The sequence below is a fragment of the Eurytemora carolleeae genome, unplaced genomic scaffold (genome assembly GCF_000591075.1).
Source record: "Eurytemora carolleeae unplaced genomic scaffold, Eaff_2.0 scaffold322, whole genome shotgun sequence".
Taxonomy (NCBI): domain Eukaryota; kingdom Metazoa; phylum Arthropoda; class Copepoda; order Calanoida; family Temoridae; genus Eurytemora; species Eurytemora carolleeae.
This window is the reverse complement of record NW_019396223.1, coordinates 240,003-261,327: the sequence shown is the minus strand read 5'-3', so window position 1 is coordinate 261,327 and position 21,325 is coordinate 240,003. Positions and strand designations below refer to the sequence as shown.

The following is a 21,325-nucleotide window of genomic DNA, read 5'->3' as shown; positions in this document are numbered from 1 at the left end:
AGGAATGGTTTATAAATGATCAAAATTTCAAAAATTTTCCTCCAACAAAATTCGATTTTCATTAAATTTTTTAAATCGACGAAATTTTTTTTATAAAATCCGTAAACTTTTTTGTTTGTTTATGTTTTACAATGTTTACAAAGAGAAAATGTTCACAACTTAAATAAATATTAATTAAAATAATTAAGAATATTGTTTAAATTTTATGCTTTAAATAAATATTTTAAAATACATGTATACATATAAAAAAGTAAACTTTTTACAGATCTAATGTTTATTCGAAAAAAAATCATATAATGTATATCGTATATAGCATACAGAGATATTTAGTTGGGTATACACAAATTGTACAGCACTTTTTAATCTAGTCTATGTAAATTGTAAATGAAAAATAAATTTTATTAAAATTGTCCATTTCTAAAGCTAGGTGCGTTGGTTTCAAGGAGTATGAAATAGAAGGGAGATACAACTGACGCGGCCAGCCCTACCATTTGATTATGCATGCTTTGCAGAGGGTACTACATTTGAATAAGAAATATTTGTCTGATGTACAATTACCACGTATACAATAACCTATTCTACAGTGAAACCCTTAATAACGAATACATCGGAAGAATTTATCAAATGTCGTCTTGTCAATTTTTATACTATATTACGTAAATTTCAGTATTTGCGAAAGTAAATAAATAGCCATGAATATGCGGGAACAGTTTTAAAGAATTCCATATAATCATTTAATTAAAAAACTAAATATCTGCAACATTCCATTATCAGGAAGTGAAGAATACGACATTTGATGAATTCTTTCGATGTATTCGTTATTAAGGGTTTCACTGTAAATATTTCTTATGCAAATGGAGTACCGTCTGCAAAGCATCAATAATCATATCTATTCCATACTTCTTGGTTGGGTTTCTTCAACTTGAATTTAATCATTTTTTGATCTATAATTCAACAAGGGGGCGGAGGGGGGGGGGCGGAGTCCGTATTTCGATAAAATTCCAGAGTACGCGACATAAATCAATATACTTAGTAAAATGGAGATTGTNAGAGGAATTAAAAGAATCTCTCGGTATGAATTTTTTCAGTCCCTTTCAGCCTGAAAGGGAGTTCAAAGTGTACAAATCATGTAAATGTTCACAAATTATATGCAGTAGAGTACATTAATACAGTATGTTCCCTAGACTTTCCATTTCAATTTCGAATTTTTTTAAGCTGTTAAATAAACTTTATAAAATGAGGTGAATAAAAAACATTTTTTGATTTATAGTTATACCGGAAAATCATCGTTTGTAAAGTGAAAGGCATAGACTATGTGAAATTATCATTGGTCAATTAAGAAACCAGCCTATTTCATAATTTGGTTTTCTATTAATATTAATTTTAGATTTTCTATAAAATGATGTTATTTAGCATAAATATGTGAAGTACACCTGCAGTAGGGAAACAGTACAACAAAATTGCACTTTTTTCCAGTAAATTCCCCTCTAATATATTCTATTCTCTTTGGGTAAGACCGTACATTAACGACAAAAAGAAAAATTCAACAAAACTATTTTTGTTTTGGATTTTGAAGGAATGTTGTCGTTTAAAGGTTTAAAGTGTAAACAAGATGATTAATTTACTCCGAGACTAATCAGTAAAATATCGATAGTTACAAGATTATTAATTTACTCCTGGACTAATCAGTAAAATATCGATAGTTACAAGAATGGCGGGATTATCGTTCTTATTTCTTTTATTTTCCGCAAATTTAATCGTATTCTCCCGCAGGTAAAAGGGTGTCCAAAAACATGACGTCTTTTTTAGTCTTGGATTAAAGCGGTATTTATACAGGGTGTCCCACGAAACATGACAGTTGGTAAATAGTTTAGAATGTCTTCTTCCATAATTTGTTAAGTTATTTAATACCAAAGACAATAATAAAACATTATATAGACGTCATATTATAGTAAAATTAATTTCAAAGTAAAATATATATGAGCAAAAGAATTCTTAAACGAAGTAAACTGCAAACAGCCTTTAATCTAATACAGTGTATGGAAGACGACATTCAAAACTATTTACCAACTGTCATGTTTCGTGGGACACCCTGTACTTGAAATAATATTACAGTAAATACTATTTAAAGTGTAGGTGTCCTGCATGGAGAGCCTATATACTTTGCATGAAAGGCCTACCTCTGTGTTTGACCATTTACTTCCTCGCAAATGTCGTCATCTATTCAAATTATAAAACAATCATTATTATTTCTTCAAAACGTAGAAATAATTTAAATATAGTTTAATAAATAATATAATTTAAATATAATTTTCAATGCGAATACCCAATAAAAATACATTAATTAATGTCGAAAAGTGTCGAAATATTGATTTTGATGTCTGAAATTTTGTTGAAATGGTGTTAACACTATTAGGGTGTCCGGCAGGGTGGTGGGCTCGACTATGCATATAGGGTGTCCCACGAAACATGAAAGTTGGTGAATAGTTTTCAATCTCTTCTTCCTTGATAATACTGTATTAGATATGTAAATCTTTTTGTAGTTTATTTCGTTAAACAAATCTTTTACTCACATATATATTTTTTTGAAATCAATTTTATTATAATATTACTGCTATTTAGTATTTATTATCGTCATCTTTGGTATCAAACAGCTTAACAAATTATGGAAGAAGACATTTTAAGCTGTTCACCAACTGTCACTTTTAATGGAACACCCTGTATGTGCCATTTTTGTACATAGGAATGAATAAGATAAAAAAAATTAAAATTGTATAAATATCTCCGTCAATTTTTAACAACCGATAAAGATTTTAGAAATCTATTTATATGTTCGGCCTGCCTGTTGAGGCATTTTCCTTTATTAACAGTTTAAAATTAAAAAAAACGTTTTTCATGTCGTCTCTGTAAATGCATTTTTTATTAATGAGCAATATATATTAGTGTTAAATACCATATACAGTGGTCAGCAGAATTAACTGGACCCGGGGATCTCTTTTATGGAATGTTGTCAGCATTTATCCTTATCCATATAATAAAACAAGACATTCGTATATATGTATGTTGCCTATAGCCGGCCATACGGCTGGATCGATTGGGCTGAATTTTTTGAGGACACTTAGGGGTGGCCGGGGGGTGTTATAGGATAAAAAATTCGAATTTGTTTTTTTCTTTCAAACATTAAATTTGTTTTCTGAATTTTTTTCCACGGGTAACAGCGGGCCCTTCAGCTAGTTTTACATAAAGCTTAGAATACTGCCTTTAAAGCGTATGATAAATGATTTTGACACGAAAAACAAACCTGTGAATAAATTAAAATGTTCTGAACTTGTAGGGATGTCGTCTTATTTCCAATTATAAATGTCGTCTTCGTGTTAGTTTATTTCCAGATATTTAATACAAACTGTAGAAGCTCCGGAAAAAATAGAAAAAATAAACACACAAATTCATGAGGTAATGCACAACCTACAAATATCATATTGAATACTAAACCGTATAACTACATTGTTTCAAAATGCATAAATTAAATATAAAAAAAATCTTCTTTTTGGAGATACCCAAAAAAGATGAGACTTCAGATGCGATAGTCCGGAATTAAAGCCCTCTTTTTAACTACAGTCTTGGTTCTCTTCATTGTTAAACTTGTTTCGTTCTTGAAGCGGTTGAACAAATTGTAAATTTCTTCTTAATTTCTTATTCTGAACTGCCTAGAGTCTAGGCTAGATCTCAACCGCTCGTTCAACTGCTCCCGCTGAGTGGCGAAAAATAATCGATGACTATAGGTTGTAATATCTGAATGATTTGTTAGAAATTAAATTGATTTTTTACGGTCTAAGTCGTATATGTTACAATTTTCTCAATTTGTATGGACGCTAAGTTATTCGGTATGAGACGTCTTTAACAATTTTTTCCTTATATAGACGCAACAGATAGAAGTAAGATTAGTAGCGATCAAAAGCACTTTTTTATCGCATTAAGCCTATACCCCCTTTCATTTTTCGCGAACACTCCCTTTAAAGTGTAATTTTTTTGACATTTTCCCTTAGTTATAAAGTTTCAAATTTTAGTAGGATAAAAACACTTTTCCTATATTCTTTATTTTCATAGCAGTCGATGCCTCTGGAGAATTTTTAGAATAGAATTTTTTAGAGACAGCTGCCAGTTTCAAAATTGCAACCTCTTCCTTTAACAAATGGAGTAGATGGCATGGATTATTTTGTTAACAATTGTGGAAGTATTGAATGTAATTGCGAGGAGAAAAACAGAAGAAAAAGATCGGTATGTTATTAAGCTAGTCTAAAATCTAGAAAAACATGATCGAATACTTCTTCTTAATTTCAATCTGTTTAAAAGGGAGAATTAAATCATTGGAAATTATTTAATAATAGGTAAATTATCTGCTAAATAAAATAGAACTATTGTGTACTACAAAATACAGTCGTGTATATCAATACAATGAAGACGACTTTTTATTTTATTTTTTGATTTTGAAACAACCATGAATATGGGAACAATGAGAAGCTGTCAATTAACATCTCCTCTGGTTAGAAATCAAAACTTAAATTGAAAAGTAGTTTTCATTGTTTTGATATAAACCTCGTGGTTAGTATCATCCCCTGCTAGATAATATACCGTGAGATATATCCAACGAGGTTATAGTGTATAGAGTGATGATGTACGCTAATCCTTTACTATTTGTATAGGCCATAAACTATACCGAGAGCGTACTGCATATTTGTTTATTATAAGGAGATTCTGGCCCAACCTTTAGTATATCATTAAATGTTAACAGTTGTAAGTGTACAGTTCAGCTTACGTAGCACACCGGTAGAGAACTATCATTCTTCTGGGATATATCTCACTAAAGGACTAGCAGGGTATATATAATTTAATCTGTATTTTTTCTGTTTTTAATCAGAATAATTTGTTTTCAATAATGATTTGACACTTAATGAAACTTTTTAAAAAATGCAATGGATTAAAATCTGTTAAAATCATTCTCTAGCTTTCAGAAGGGAAATTTCAGTTCAATCTCTCAATTGTCAAAAGTACAAGGCGCGCATACGGTTGATCTGTAATCAATTAAATATTTCAAATTTTTTTTTCTTTTAGATTGAAATGAGCTTTTGCTGTTTGTGTGGATCCATTACAACAATTTAAAACCTATAATTCAGAAGTCAATCCAAAACTAGACAAGAAGCTTTCAAAAGGAATTGAGTTTTTGCCACAAATTCTGATTTTCTAACCTCCATATCTTTTTAATCCAATGTCGTAGACCTTAGGTATTTCAAACTATAAATTCAATTATAGATCAAATAATCTAAGTTAGAAAAATCAAAGGTTTGCACCATCAGATTACAAAGATATTGGGATCAGAAAATTTGAATTTGTGGGAAGAACTCAATTCCTTTAATCAGAATCGTTATAAATATTACTTGCTAAAGAAATTTAAATGTTGGAATCAATAAATCAATAAAAACCATTTCGGAAAATTATAAAAGTGCTTATAGGATATCTTTATGGGTTAAATTGAAGAAAGTCGTCTAAAAAAGTCATCAAATATAATCCATAACATTACTTTTTTTACTCATTTTTAATCATCTTTTAATGCTGTTAAAACCAGTTTATTTCTTGTACAAGGCCGACTTTCAAGCAGTATACAGCGTAAGCTGTAAAACAAACTTATAAAAAACAAAACAGAACAGTACTTCAAATGAAGCAGTCCCTTCTATGGAGATTCTATTGGGAAAGGGGCTTTTTTGTTATATAAAGTGAAATATGTCGTTAAGTATTTTTATATATTGAAATTAGACCAACAAACAGCTAGGTTAGAATAGAGTTTCTAACGCAAGTGAGTTTTACTTGCCGGCAATTGCGAGCCCCGTTATTCCGCGCAATTCCTCATAATTCCGCGCAAATCCTCGTAATTCCGCGCAATTCCTTATAATTCCTCACAATTCTTCGCAACATACTTTCGATTTGAAGCCCTACCTAGAATGCAAGATACAAGATGTCCTAATAAACATAGGAATTCGGTAACTTAAAAAATTTGTTAACATGTTTAATATCCCCGTTAATTTTAAAGATTCAAAGTAGCACTTTTTGGAAAGCTCTTGTTAAATACAATCTATTCTTGAAAAAAAATCTTCGTCAATTTAAGGAAATTAAATATGCACTTTCAAGTCGTCTCTCTTAATTTCCATGTTTATTGGTACACACTGTGCAAGACAATATTAATATCAAATCATAATTTTCTGTTATTCAAACATTTTCAAATTCAGTGCAGTGCAATTTTTGTGGCACGAAACGCAAAATTTTTCTTTCTTTGGGCATCAATTTTGCGCGAAAAAACAAAAATTTGCGCAATCATTCGCAAAAGTCATTTCGCGCAAAATTTCCCTATTCCGCGTTTTCGAAACTCAAGTTTTGCGCAATTCCGCAACTAGAGTTTTGCGCAATTCCGCAATTTCGTAAAAATCAAACGGTTGGTGACCGTGTGTGTTTCTTAGAATTCAATTCTGGAAAAATCTTTGGAATTTCTTCCTGTGGGTCACTTTTACATAATTGATCAAGGACAGTTAAGAAGAGTTCAAATCTCACAATTTTCTCGACAATTTTAGTTTTGGACATGCATATTTCCTAAAAGTGGATTCTTCAGGCATTGGTTACTTTCTTGCATTATTTTATATGAGATTAAAAAGATTTCAGAAATTTGATTACAAAAATTTAAGAGTATAATTCATACTTGATTAGGCAAAGCTTTTAAGGGTCACTTGAAATTATTTAATAGGATTAAAATATTGCCAAGTTTCACACTCTCTAATTTCTATTTTATTAATTTTGGTCCCTTAATTTAAACTTTTTGTAACTGAAAGTAACCAATTGAGTGTAGTATAATCGTTATCATACTAGTATGTTAATATTTTTTTTATGTATGGAATAAATCTTCAGTTGTTTAATTCTCAGCTTAGAATATCAATTTTTGACAACTTGCCTAAAAAGTAACATTTTGCGTAAAACTTGCGGTTTTGCGCAAATTGCGCAAAAAAATGCGCAAAACTAAAATTTCGTTTCATGCGCAACTTTCGCAAAAAATATTTCCGGTTTTGAGCAAAAAATAGCACAAAACCGCGCAAAACTCATTGCGTTTCATGCGCTAAAATAGCGCAAAAGTTCGCAAAAAAAAATTTGCGCGAAAAAAACGCAAATTTTGCGCAAAAGATGTAGCCATTTCGTGGAAACCCTAAGTGCATTATAGTTTTAAAACGGATTATTATATGTACAGTAAAAAAGGTTGCCAGCTCTGACGCAAAAATCGATGAGAATTTTGACTTCTTTAAAACTAAAGATAAAATCAGATTTTTTTATTTTTAGAAAGTACATATTTATGGGATTTATACGCAAAACCCGACGCCTCAATTGGGTTCAATAAGAAGTCAAAGAATGTCGTCCTTTCTATAATTAAAAACGATTTTAGGACTTTTAAGCATTTCCATCACCGAAAACTTGCGTTTTTTACATAATTTGCCTTTAGAAATGCACAACTTTATTTTCTTTTTATATAAACTTTATTTAAAACAGACTGCAATGTAATTGGTTTTAAAAATTTGGCTACTTAAAACCAAATTTTTTCGGGCTTTGCTCACGTTACTGGCATAAAATTCTGCTTTAGACTATAACAAAACTAAACTTAATGACATTCTAACAAATTTTGTTTTAAAATATATGGTATTTTTCATACTAATGAGATGCGTAACAAAATCACAATTTTAGCTTTATTTTAGCAGGAGAGCATCCAATCCTATCACTGATTAAAACAAATGTAGAAGTTTATAACCGTGTCGTTATTTTCCCACCATTTTTAGCACCTAATGATTAATTTATTTGATAACTAGAGTTCTAATGTTGATTGTTTGAATCTAAAACCAGTACTGCAGCCAAAGACGTCATATAAAAGTGTACAGAGCGTACACACTAATCGGATAAATTCCTAATGCCCTTCTTCTTCTACTATTCTACCGTCTTTGGGTATAAAGTATAGAATGCTGATAGGCAATGTGTAGTGTGTACAGGGAATTTGTACAGTCCCCTCAAAAGTTGGCGAAAAGGTCAACATGTACATATAAAGAAGAGGGGGATTTTTGCAGACGTTATTTTGATTATGAATCAAAATTTAGAAAATATAGTTTTAAAGCTTTTGTCCATGCATGGTCCCTAAATAAGGAACTGTAGACTTTATATTTAGTTCAACGAGGTCCCCTATAAGCTTTGTAATATTAAATTAATGAGTAAGATATCCATATCTTTAACAGTAAAAGGGACCACGGCAAAAATGGCCAGAATTCAAACACTTTATTATTCTTCACTTTCTAATAATGGAATGTTGCAGATATTTAGATTTTTAATTAAATGATTATATGGAACTCTTTAAAACTGTTCCCGCATATTGATGGCTATTTATTTATTTTCGCAAATACTGAAATTTACGTAATATAGTATAAAACTCATTGAAAAATTGTCAAGACGACATTTGATAAATTCTTCTGATGCATTCGTTATTAAGGGTTTCACTGTAGCATAAAAACGATATCTTCCAAATTATAGATCAGACAAAGGTTTAAAGAGTACAGTTGTGAGTCTTTAAATGAAGGGAAGATAAAATTTATTATCATAAATACATAAAGTTTTTGATTTTTAGAAAAAATCTATTATCATATACAAAACCTTTTTGTCCAAAAGTATTTATCTATACCTATGACACCGATTCCCTTTGGTCTCTGATCTCTGTTCTTATTGCAAAGACGACGGATTTCATCTAAATCTATGTAAAAGGGGACCAGTGAATAAGTGTCATCTATGTTATTCCTTTTTACGTTAGAAGTTCACTAAGGATTTGAAATTTGGAATTGTTGCATACCTAAAAAGCGTCAAGGCAAAATTTTTAGTTATTAAAAAGAAAACGAAATTTTACTGTTTTCTGTTTTCTTTTTTCTGTTTTCTGTTTTCTGTTTTCTGTTTTCTGTTTTCTGTTTTCTGTTTTCTGTTTTCTGTTTTCTGTTTTCTGTTTTCTGTTTTCTGTTTTCTGTTTTCTGTTTTCTGTTTTCTGTTTTCTGTTTTCTGTTTTCTGTTTTCTGTTTTCTGTTTTCTGTTTTCTGTTTTCTGTTTTCTGTTTTCTGTTTTCTGTTTTCTGTTTTCTGTTTTCTGTTTTCTGTTTTCTGTGTTCTGTTTTCTGTTTTCTGTTTTCTGTTTTCTGTTTTCTGTTTTCTGTAAGAATAATTATACAATATCGAAAAACTAATTTTTAACAAACCAAATCTCAACAACAAAATAACCGAAGAATTTAAATATTTTAATCGTTTTCGTTAAAGCTTGAAACATGTATTCACTCCTATCAATTAGTATTGTGTGTGAACATGAAATAAACAAAAAATAACAACAATGGACTAATCAGTAAAAAAACAGTTTGCCTGTATGCCTTGCTACGCGTGAAGGTTTGAAATGAAATATACATTTCTAGTATCCTGTCTTATTTTAGGTTTTGTTGTTGCCAACACTAAAAGGTATTATTCTATATTCAATTCATAAAAATATTTAACTCTGAATTGTGTTGAAGTACCCCCAGTTTTTCTTTTATTTAACTTTTTTTATTTTAAATAGATTTGCTTGAAGGGCCGGTTTTGCAAAGCAAACAAAATTTTATAATTGTAATTTTGAAATGCACATTACTTTCAACCCTTCCGAAAACAATAAACTGTCTTTTTTATAAAATATTTAATACGAATTAAGATTAATCAACAATAAAAAAGTGGCAATGTACGAGTTAAAAAGTGGCAATGTACGAGTTAAAAAGTGGCAATGTACGAGTTACAAAGTGGCAATGTACGAGTTAAAAAGTGGCAATGTACGAGTTAAAAAGGTCCGAACTGGGAAGTTTTGTCTGATCAAGTTAAATTGTGAAACTCAGAACTCTGTAAATGAAGGTTAACCTGAGCTGAAAACTTTAGAATGGTGGATATCAGGATTAAGGCTTAATCCACTCTTTTTCTTAATCTCCAGATTAAATATTGCTTAATTAATGCATGATTTTAATCTTCAGATTAATTATTCGACGGGATATCTGGATATTTCATTCTAAAGTTTTCAGCTCTGAAAACTTTAGAATGGTAGATATCGAGATTAATGTTTGATTCTCTCTTTTTCTTAATATCAAGACTAACCTAATCTTGTACTTGTATCCAGTAAAGTGTATAAAGTTCAACCAATCAGAGTCGCGTATAAGAAGCCAGTAAATTTGAAATTTTGCGCGCCATTTAAGATTATATACACAAATGGGAGGAACTCTCTAATTTAGAAAAACCTGTTTTTGATATTCTCATCTATATCCAGGAAAGAACTGTTTAAAAAGAAAATCAAAAGTGTGTCTATTAGATACTCAGATTAAGTAATCAGGGATTAAGGATATCTCATTCTAAAGTTTTCAGCTCTGATGGTGTAAACCTTTAATATTTCAAACTTTTAACTTATAATATTCGATCTATTAGAAATCATAATTTGAAATATTTAAAATCTACGACATTGGGTTGCAAAGATATAACGATTAGAAACTCCCAGCGTGTGGCTAAATCAGGGCGGTTCATGCCATTCTCTTCGATAAATTTTTTGCATATTTGATTTTTTTAGTAAATTGTCAAAAGTATACGAAGTTAAACATTTTTTGGAGACAATTTTTTGTTATTTAAAGCATCCATATAAACCATCCATATAAAGCATCCATATATATATATATATATATATATTAACTAAGCTTTCAGGGCGGTTCGCGCCCACCTTCCATTTCAACTGTAAATATTTTCTCTTTGTATTCATTGTAAAATATTATTAAAAAAAAGTTCGCCAAATTTTTGAAAACAATCGTGTATGTTCAAAATTTATGAAAATCGATGTTTGGGCCCGATCAGTTCAGGAATTTTGACGTTTATCGCTCACAAACAAACAAACAAACAAATTAAGTATGTATATAGATATATTTATATATATAACTGGTCTGTTTTCCTAGATACCTGGTGAAGACTGTTCCTGATGAGAAGAAAGTGAGAGAAAGGGTACCTTGTGACCCTAAAGTTGACCCACTCTGCTTCAAATACATTCATGACGCTAACAGCACCCCGGTAAATAATGCATTAACAGTTATAGCAACTTTAGCAGAAAAAAATAGAATGACGACATTAAAGCAATACTGAAGGGAGTTGGATGATATTCCATGGAGCAAGTAGTTTTAATATCAAGTTTTTAAATCACTTACTAAGTTGATCCAACCATCAGCTATTTTATTTTATTGTAAACGCCTACTCCATAACAAGTCCTCGAAAAATATCTATCCAGGTACAACACTGTCAAAGTCAACCAGGACACGATCCACACGGCTACAATCCCGTGTGAACTATCAACGCCAGTACCGCTATGGGCGCAAACTCTTTATATATATATATATCTACGCACATTGAATGGGTTAATCACAATACTCGATTTCCATATTTACTAATAGCAAATTTAGTATATGGACATTATACAATGTAATTTACTATGGACCTCTATTTTTGCTACACACATCGGTTAAAATTAAAATTTGGAAAAAAATAAACGTGAAAAAAAGATTATTATGTTACATGGGTCTGTTCCATAACTTTCTGGTTCTCACTGTAGTGATAGTTATTTTTACATACAGGTTGTTGGTAGTGATTATGAAATAAGCTGTGGACAAATGGAATGTAATTGTGGACGCAGAAGAAGGAAGAGAGGCGTAAGAACTTTGTATAATATATCTATGCATGGGGCCGGTTATATTGAAAATTTTATGAATGTGAAACTTCTCAAGGATCTTAAGTCTTGTTGGGATCTTGCGGTTTGTTTATAAAGATTTAAGTTTTGGTTTCTTCAAGGGACTGTTAGTGAAGTTTCAAGAGGGCAATGCCTGATTTACAACGGTACCCGTTAAACAGTTGTGTGAATTCGTCGAGTATAGAAATAAGTGTGTTTAAACTTATCGAAACCTGCTTGTATTCAGCTCTCAAGTTCAAGTGTTCGCGACGCCACGCTGCATGTTGAGTTCAGAGCCAGACTGTACATGACTAGACACAACTCAACTCAACAATTTCAGAAATAAATTTTCATGATTTTATTACTTAAAATATTTTAGAGCTCTGATTTTATAAAACCAAACTAATAACAGTTAAAACAGCCTCAAAAAAAATGAGGTTCCAGAATAAAGTTCACATAATAAACTATAACGCAAAGAGCGTTTTGCGTTTTTTAAAGACAGGAAAGCAACCAGAACTTTACAGAATTGTGCAAAATTGACTAAAATTCAGTTTCGCATTTTTATGTTTTAGGTTGAAGCTTGCTGCAATTGCAACTGAGAAAATAATGGAAAAATGCATTTGACGTCAATCCTCAAAAAAAATGATTCCACTGACTTTGTTATTTAAGTTAAGATTACAATACATGTTTTTGAGCTTATCACACCTTTTTTCATCACTAGATGAATGGCCCTGTTGCCCGTGGAAATTTTTTTTTGAAAAAAACACCCTCCGGCCACCCCTGAGTATCCACAGAAAATTTCAGACCAATCAGTCCATCGGTTTGGCCGGCAATACGCAACATATATATATATATGAATGTCTTGTTTTATTATATAGATAATTGCACATATCTGGGGATGGATAATTTTCACTTAAAAAAAAAAAAACGATCGTTTATTTTGAAAACGACAAAGAAAAACGAAAAACAAAACGATAGTTTTTAAAAAGATTGCGTTTTAAAAAGCGAAGAAGTCGTTTTTTAGTTTAAGTTTGTTGTTTCATTAACGAAGGTTGGTTGCTTCAATTTTTGATGATCTTAAACAATCTTCAATGACAACCCTTCTTACACAATATTTTTTAATAGATTGTTTGCATAAATGATCCCAAGTGTCTCCAGCGTCTTGAAGGAACTGTAGAGTAATTTTAAATGACCGATTGTGCAGTAACATGTTCCATTTAAAACAGTACTCTGGGGTCTCAGGTCAATAGTTTGGGGTCTCCAATGATATCCTGGGGATCTCTGATGCATTGAAAATTGAGTTCTTTCCTGGTAACAATGGTTAAATCCTCTTAAATTCACAAACATGTTCACAGCAATATCTTTTATACTGCTAATTTTTGCTATTAAAAATGTCTTTGTTTTTTTAATCAAACATTTTCTATGTTTGTAGTTTATAAAATGGCCTGTACTGTACACGTAGGACATGACTGACCCATAGTTAAAACATTTAAAATATTTAAAATCATTTCCCATTTCTTGTCTCTCTCCAATCTACATGCCTATAAACTCTACATAAACTGAATATTGCAAAATAAAAAATATTATAATTTTTATAACACGCTTTATTACTGATAATAAATACCACCAACCCCAGCCTCTAGCGAGATTAGAACAGGTAAACCATAACAAAGGATAATTATTTACAGAAAAAGCTTCCAGGAGCTAAACGACAACATGGCGTTAAATGGCTAAACCCTGTCCTCATCATTCGCAGATTGAAAATATTTATCACAGTGTTCATAATGTATAAAACAGACCCCTAGAGCAGGGGAGTTAAACTGATATATTCTCTCCCATTATTACTAGGTAACACAACCAGCCTACATACATTAAAGACATATTTCGCAAACAGGATCAGTGATCAGTGTTCAGACCCTGGCCTTGCATCTAAACAATATTTAGTTAAACACTTAGTTATTGTATAACACCAGTCAGATGAAATTGCATGCATTCTCGCCAGTGCATTCTCAGATCCAAATTGAGAAGCTTTACTCTGCATAGCACTGGTGTGAATGCATACACTCTCATCTGACTGGTGTTACACTGAATTAGTATATTTAAAACAGTGAACAGTAAATAAAGTATTAAGTAACCTCATTTGCATCTATTGACTTAAGATCAGAGCCTCTAGAACTCTCTGTGTCTTTTTTTCCACGAACTGCAAAGAAATCTGGATCTTCCTCTGACCTCTTACCACGAACAGCCCAGAAATCATCTTCACTTTTTTTACCTCTAACTGCCCAGAAGTTTGGATCTTCAGCTTTCTTTACTGGCATTGGATCATATCCATTATCATTCTCAGTTTCTTCATCATTTTTATCTTCATCTTCATCTTCAACTTCATGTTCAATTTCATCTTCAACTTCATGATCAACTTGATTTTCATCTTCATCTTCTTCGTAATTAGGTTCTTCAAATCCAAGGATTTCGTAATACTCATGGTCAAACAAATCATCATCTGATCTCTTTAAGCTGTAAAATAGCCCATTGGGCTTCAGTGTTTTCTTCATTGGTGACCAATGGCGCTTTCCTCCCATTGCGGAAAACATACCATTTGGTTTTAAACCTCTTTTGTTCTGAACATTAAAAAGACTATTTGGCTTGATGAAGTTTCCCTTTAAACTTAAAGAGTACAATTCACTTAATTGCGGAAATCTTTTTCCAAGGGCTTCAAACAGTCCGTTTGGTTTTATGTTTCTTTTTCCAAGAGATCCAAAGAGCCCATTTGGTTTCATACTTCTCTTTCCTAGGGATCCAAAAAGCCCATTTGGTTTCATACTTCTCTTGCCTAGGGATCCAAAAAGCCCATTTGGTTTCATACTTCTCTTTCCTAGGGATCCAAAAAGCCCATTTGGTTTCATACTTCTCTTGCCTAGGGATCCAAAAAGCCCATTTGGTTTCATACTTCTCTTGCCTAGGGATCCAAAGAGTCCATTTGGTTTCATACTTCTCTTGCCTAGGGATCCAAAGAGTCCATTTGGTTTCATACTTCGTTTTCCTAATGAACCAAACAACCCATTTGGCTTCATCAATCTTTTCCCCATTGCTCCAAACAGTCCATTGGGCTTCATAGTACGTTTACCAACAGCTCCAAATAAGCCATTGGGCTTCATCTTTCTTTTCCCTTTAATTGATGAAAAAAGACCATTTGGTTTAACAAATGCTTGTTTACCATTTACAGCCTCTAACAGGGCATATGGTTTCATACCACGCTTTTCTGGTTCTTCAATTGCATCAGTTTCAAATGCCCTTTCAAGGAGCGCAACTGGGTCTTCATCAGGATAATCCTAAAATATAGGATGATCATGTATTGAAATCATAAAATAAGAGGATAGCCACTGAGGTTGATAAAGCTTTATGACATGTGTTGCAAGAAGGGAATGTGAGTAGATTATTTCATAGAAATTTTTTTATGAACAACTTCACGCTGTGGCATTTGTTCTGAGAATTTTTGTGTGATATTATTAATCTTAAGTTGGCACTTTTAAACTTGAGATTCAATGCTTAATCCCTCAATTAAGATTATCACTAAGGGTTACGACCGTCACGAGATACCTAAGAGGAACTAATTAATCCAATGCTTGATCTAGAGATTTAAAACACCAAAGTTTGGACTTTTGTACACCTTGATCAATGTATTACCTGTAGTAAACTGTTGATTATATCAAGAAACTCCTTGTGTAGTTTATCAAGGTCCTCCTGTGAAAATTCAGAATATTCATCTATGTCTTGATTCTCTATAACATTTCCATAAGTTTCTTCTTTAAGCATTCTAGTTTCCTCTGGTATATTCCGTTTACCCCGTATAGCCCAGAAGCCATCATCATCCTTCCTAAATATGGGATAGATCTATAGATCATGGCTTATATCTATACTTTGATGAGTGAAAAAGACAAATGATCTGGATTCAAAGGCTTTTTTCTGTAAACTTCTGTATAGTAGTTCTTCAATGTCATTGGTTGAAACTAAACTTCTGTATAGTAGTTCTTCAATGTCATTGGTTGAAACTAAACTTCTGTATAGTAGTTCTTCAATGTCATTAGTTGAAACTAAACTTCTGTATAGTAGTTCAATGTCATTGGTTGAAACTAAACTTCTGTATAGTAGTTCTTCAATGTCATTGGTTGAAACTAAACTTCTGTATAGTAGTTCTTCAATGTCATTAGTTGAAACTAAACTTCTGTATAGTAGTTTCTCATATCATTGGTTGAAACTAAACTTCTGTACAGTAGTTTCTCATATCATTGGATGATACTAAGCTTCTGTACAGTAGTTCCAAAATATCATTGGTTGATACTAAACTTCTGTATTGTAGTTTCTCATATCATTGATTGAAACTAAACTTCTTTCTAGTAGTTCTCCAATATCATTAGTTGATTCTAAACTTCTGTATAGTAGTTCTCCAATATCATTAGTTGATACTAAACTTCTGTACAGTAGTTTCTCATATCATTGGTTGATTCTAAACCTCTGTATAGTAGTTTCTCATATCATTGGTTGAAACTAAACTTCTGTATAGTAGTTTCTCATATCATTGATTGAAACTAAACTTCTTTCTAGTAGTTCTCCAATATCATTAGTTGATTCTAAACTTCTGTATAGTAGTTCTCCAATGTCATTAGTTGATACTAAACTTCTGTATAGTAGTTCTTCAATGTCATTAGTTGATTCTAAACTTCTGTACAATGTCATTAGTTGATTCTAAACTTCTGTATAGTAGTTCTCCAATATCATTGGTTGATACTAGGCTTCTGTATAGTAGTTTCTCATATCATTGGTTGAAACTAAACTTCTTTCTCGTACAGATAAATTGTGTCAGGATTGACATTGATAGTTAAGCATTGGTACAGATAAATTGTGTCAGGATTGACATTGATAGTAAAGTATTGGTAAAGATAAATTGTGTCAGGATTGACATTGATAGTAAAGTATTGGCAAAGATAAATTGTGTCAGGATTAACATTGATAGTAAAGCATTATGACAATAGCAACAAACCTTAAATCTCTCCTGTCCATGCCATCCCGAATCAATGTATTCCACCATAGATTCTAAGTTAGAAGTTAGAATTAATTTTAATTATATTTTAACAAAATTTATTGCTCGATTTTTTACCTTTGATGTCTGTATTGACTGTGAATGTATGTTCTTCAGCAGAATACAATGTATTGAAATAGGAAGCCAGAAATACAACATATCTGGAATACAATATATTGAAATAGGAAGCCAGAAATACATCATATCTGGAATACAATATATTGAAATAGGAAGCCAGAAATAAAACATATCTGGAATACAATGTATTGAAAAAGGAAGCCAGAAATACAACATATCTGGAATACAGTGTATTGAAATAGGAAGCCAGAAATACAACATTTCTGGAATACAATGTATTGAAATAGGAAGCCAGAAATACAACAAATCTGGAATACAATGTATTGAAATAGGAAGCCAGAAATACAAAATATTTGGAATTCAATGTATTGAAATAGGAAGCCAGAAATAGAACAGATCTAAAATGCAATGTATTGAAATAGGAAGCCAGAAATACATCATATTTGGAATACAATGTATTGAAATAGGAAGCCAGAAATACAACATATCTTGAATACAATGTATTGAAATTTGACGCCAGAAATACAACATTTCTGGAATACAGTGTATTGAAATAGGAAGCCAGAAATACAACATATTTGGAATACAATGTATTGAAATAGGAAGCCATAAATACAACATATTTGGAATACAATGTATTGAAATAGGAAGCCAGAAATACAACATATCTGGAATACAATGTATTGAAATAGGAAGCCAGAAACTGAACAGATCTAGAATGCAATGTATTGAAATAGGAAGCTAGAAATACAACAAATTTGGAATACAATGTAATGAAATAGGAAGCCAGAAATACAACATATCTGGAATACAATTATTGAAATAGGAAGCCAGAAATACAACATATCTTGAATACAATGTATTGAAATAGGAAGCCAGAAATACAACATTTCTGGAATAAAATGTATTGAAATAGGAAGCCAGAAATACAACATATCTGGAATTCAATGTATTGAAATAGGACGCAAGAAATACAACGTATCTGGAATACAATGTATTGAAATAGAAGTTAACATATTTGGAATACAATGTATTGAAATAGGAAGCCAGAAATACAACATTTCTGGAATACAGTGTATTGAAATAGGAAGCCATAAATACAACATATCTGGAATACAATATATTTAAATAGGAAGCCAGAAATAAAACATATTAGGAATTCAATGTATTGAAATAGGAAGCCAGAAACTGAACAGATCTAGAATGCAATGTATTGAAATAGGAAGCTAGAAATACAACAAATTTGGAATACAATGTAATGAAATAGGAAGCCAGAAGCCAGAAATACAACATATCTGGAATACAATGTATTGAAATAGGAAGCCAGAAATACAACATATCTGGAATACAATGGATTGAAATAGGAAGGCAGAAATACAACATATCTGGAATACAATGTATTGAAATAGGAAGGCAGAAATACAACATATCTGGAATACAATGTATTGAAATAGGAAGCCAGAAATACAACATATCCGGAATACAATGTATTGAAATAGGAAGCCAGAAATACATCATATCTGGAATGCAAGGTATTGAAATAGGACACCAGAAATACAACATATCTGGAATACAATGTATTGAAATAGGAAGCCAGAAATACAACATATTTTGGAATACAATGCATTGAAATAAGAAGCCAGAAATACAACATATCTGGAATACAATGTATTGAAATAGGAAGCCAGAAATACAACATTTCTGAAATACAATGTGTTGAAAATGAAATAGGAAGCCAGAAATACAACATATCTGGAATACAATGTATTGAAATAGGAAACCAGAAATACAACATATCTGGAATACAATGTATTGAAATAGGAAGCCAGAAATACAACATATCTAGAATACAATGTGTTGAAATAGGAAACCAGAAATACAACATATCTGGAATACAATGTATTTAAATAGAAGCCAGAAATCACATTACAAATAGATTGATAATAGTATATGATAATAAATGCTAAACATATTCTTTTCTTATTCTTTTGCAGTTAGATGTTAAAATAGACATATCTTAATTTTACAGTTAACATTCTAGAGCACTCAGGTATAATTTATTTCCCAATGCAAATTGAATAATTTATTCTTTTTTTTTGCTAAAAGAAATTAAATTTTCTGTATTTATATCTTTTGAATTTAGTTATCAATATTTTAAAAAAAATTGAAATGTAGATGTTATTTCAAGTTACACTCATTTTTATCAGAGTAGATTCGTTAATTCACACTTTACACTCTGAAGCTTTATTTAATAAAATGAATGATATCTATGGTATTTACTTTACATTGATAATTTTCAACTGTGGTTTCTTCATGTATAAGTGATGGAGGAATTATAAGATTTAAACAATTATTCAGCTAGAAAAAAAACGATATCTACCAACTTATTGATCAAATAAAGGCTTAAAGGGCACCTCTGTGAATAAAGGCATCACCTCTAAAAATGATGGGTAACGTAATAATACAGAAACGGTTCCGTTAACTATAGTTTGGGGCAACTTTAAAATTTCCCAAATCCATCAGACAAAATATTTATTTTTCAGAATAAAAATTAGGGTAAAAATATTTCATCGACAATGATAAATGACATGGTAGTTAGAGTTAACATCAAAATTGAAATTCATTCATTAATTAACGATTTTAAAAACACAGATCATAAGGGAAGGTCTATTCTCTTCATTTGATAAACTGAAAATTTGATTTTTTGATTGATTGATTTGATTTGAATCCTTAAAAAATCTTATTAAGCAAAAAAGGACTTTGTCAGGACATGAATTTAAATCCTATCAAATCAAAGAAAGCATATATTAATATACAGGGTTGTCCCACGAAACGAGAGAGTTGATGAAAAGTTTTGAATGTCTTCTTCCACATACTGTATTAGACATTAAAGACTTTTTGCAGTTTATTTCTTTAAAAAAATGTTTTACTGTGAAATAAATTTTACTATGGTATAACTGTCATATAAAAAACTTTCATATACTGGAAGTACTATTTGAAGTTTTGTTAAAATTTTACTCAAATAAATTTTACTCAATTTTATTGTAATATTTTATAATATATTAGTATCTTTGGTATCAAACAACTTATCAAATTATTGAAGGACATTTTAAATTATTCACCAACTGTCATGTTTCGTGGGACACCCTGTATCAATCAATGTTGAAAGAAAAATAAAATGCGAAAAATCTGCATTCCTTTGTAAAGAGCTGGATTAAAAGGGATTAGAAAATCAGAGTTTGTGGCGAAACCTCCTTTCTTCCAAATTTGTAAAACTCCGTCTTTATCAAAGTGGACTGAAATTAGGATGAGTGCACTATTTGAAGAATTAAAAACATTTTGTTTGTAAAATCATTTTTTTCTCGAAATTTAGGATATTTTGTTCGTAATTACAAGCAGAATGTTATGATTTAAAAAAATGTGAAATATCGCTTGGATTTCGTTCATTACTTAGAACAAAATGTTTGTAATTGCCTCATTATTCTACTCCCAGTGCAGTGAACTTCATAACCTACCTTGTAATTCTGACACGGGTTTCTTCTTCCCTTTAGCTTTATATAATATATTGAATATAGAGTTCTATAGTTGCGGGTTGGAACTATAGGAAACCTCCATTCTATTAAGTTTAGAGAATACAACAAAAATCTATCTATAAATATACTTTGCTTGTTTGTCTGTCTTTCTGTTTGTTTGTGTCTATTAAACGTCAAAACAGCTGAACCGATCGGGCCAAAATTTTGTGTGGGATCTCGAGTGACCCCAGGGAAGGTTTATGGATGATCGAATTTTCAAAAATTTGCCTCAAAAACTTTTATTTTTGAAAAATTTTTAAAATCAACGAAAATTTTTTTTAATCCGCAAATTTTTTTTTTTTTTTGATTTACAATGTATATAAGAAGAAAAAGCAAAGTATTGATAAACTTCAAATAGAAGCGAGTTTGAAATAAAGGGAGCGTACGCTTAATAACAAGTGACCTTCTCAAAGTTGTAATGCCCGATTCAAACCGGTACCCTAGAAACAAATATCTAATCAAAAATGTGGAAGATATTGTCGTTTTTCTAGATTTAAAGTGTTTAATCGTGATAATTTAAATATGTATGTTTTCCTTCTGTAGAAATGCGCAATACTGAATAGTTTATTGAATATAGGTTTGCAGTTTACAATATTAAATAGTATTTATTGGATATAGGATACATTCAATACTGAATAGTTTATTGAATAAAGGTTTACAGGTTACAATATTTAGATAGTGTTTTTTAGATATAGTATAGTATATGAATAAAAATCAATAAAGCAATGCACTGAGTTTCTCAAATATTCAACGCGTCGGGTTTTAGAGGAGCTCATACCTA

At 31.0% G+C, this 21,325-nt stretch overlaps 2 protein-coding genes across 2 annotated transcripts in view; one reads left to right on the top strand and one right to left on the bottom strand.

Moving 5' to 3' along the window:
- Nucleotides 1-1,635: 1,635 nt before the first annotated feature.
- LOC111698600 (uncharacterized) lies at nucleotides 1,636-5,277 on the top strand. The gene is made up of 4 exons (XM_023468966.1): nucleotides 1,636-1,773; nucleotides 3,390-3,453; nucleotides 4,150-4,278; nucleotides 5,113-5,277. The coding sequence occupies exons 1-4, from the start codon at nucleotides 1,712-1,714 to the stop codon at nucleotides 5,158-5,160; spliced, it is 303 nt and encodes a 100-aa protein (XP_023324734.1). The 5' UTR covers nucleotides 1,636-1,711; the 3' UTR covers nucleotides 5,161-5,277.
- Nucleotides 5,278-13,403: 8,126 nt separating this feature from the next.
- The window catches only part of LOC111698601 (uncharacterized), a 13,360-nt gene continuing 5,438 nt past the window's right edge, over nucleotides 13,404-21,325 (bottom strand). The window contains exons 2-6 of the mRNA XM_023468967.1: nucleotides 16,973-17,055; nucleotides 16,856-16,908; nucleotides 15,502-15,691; nucleotides 13,953-15,146; nucleotides 13,404-13,746 (exon numbers count right to left, since the gene is read on the bottom strand). Coding sequence (XP_023324735.1) covers nucleotides 13,714-13,746; nucleotides 13,953-15,146; nucleotides 15,502-15,691; nucleotides 16,856-16,908; nucleotides 16,973-17,053 — 1,551 coding nt within the window. The 5' untranslated portion in view covers nucleotides 17,054-17,055 and the 3' untranslated portion in view covers nucleotides 13,404-13,713. The remainder of the gene's footprint in view (nucleotides 13,747-13,952; nucleotides 15,147-15,501; nucleotides 15,692-16,855; nucleotides 16,909-16,972; nucleotides 17,056-21,325) is intronic.

Excerpts from the sequence above, each read along its gene's own strand:
- LOC111698600 (XM_023468966.1), top strand. The coding sequence starts at position 1,712 with ATGGCGGGATTATCGTTCTTATTTCTTTTATTTTCCGCAAATTTAATC. Across the intron at positions 1,774-3,389 it reads TTAATCGTATTCTCCCGCAG|ATATTTAATACAAACTGTAG; the intron begins GTAAAAGGGTGT and ends GTTTATTTCCAG. Across the intron at positions 4,279-5,112 it reads AAAACAGAAGAAAAAGATCG|ATTGAAATGAGCTTTTGCTG; the intron begins GTATGTTATTAA and ends TTTTTCTTTTAG.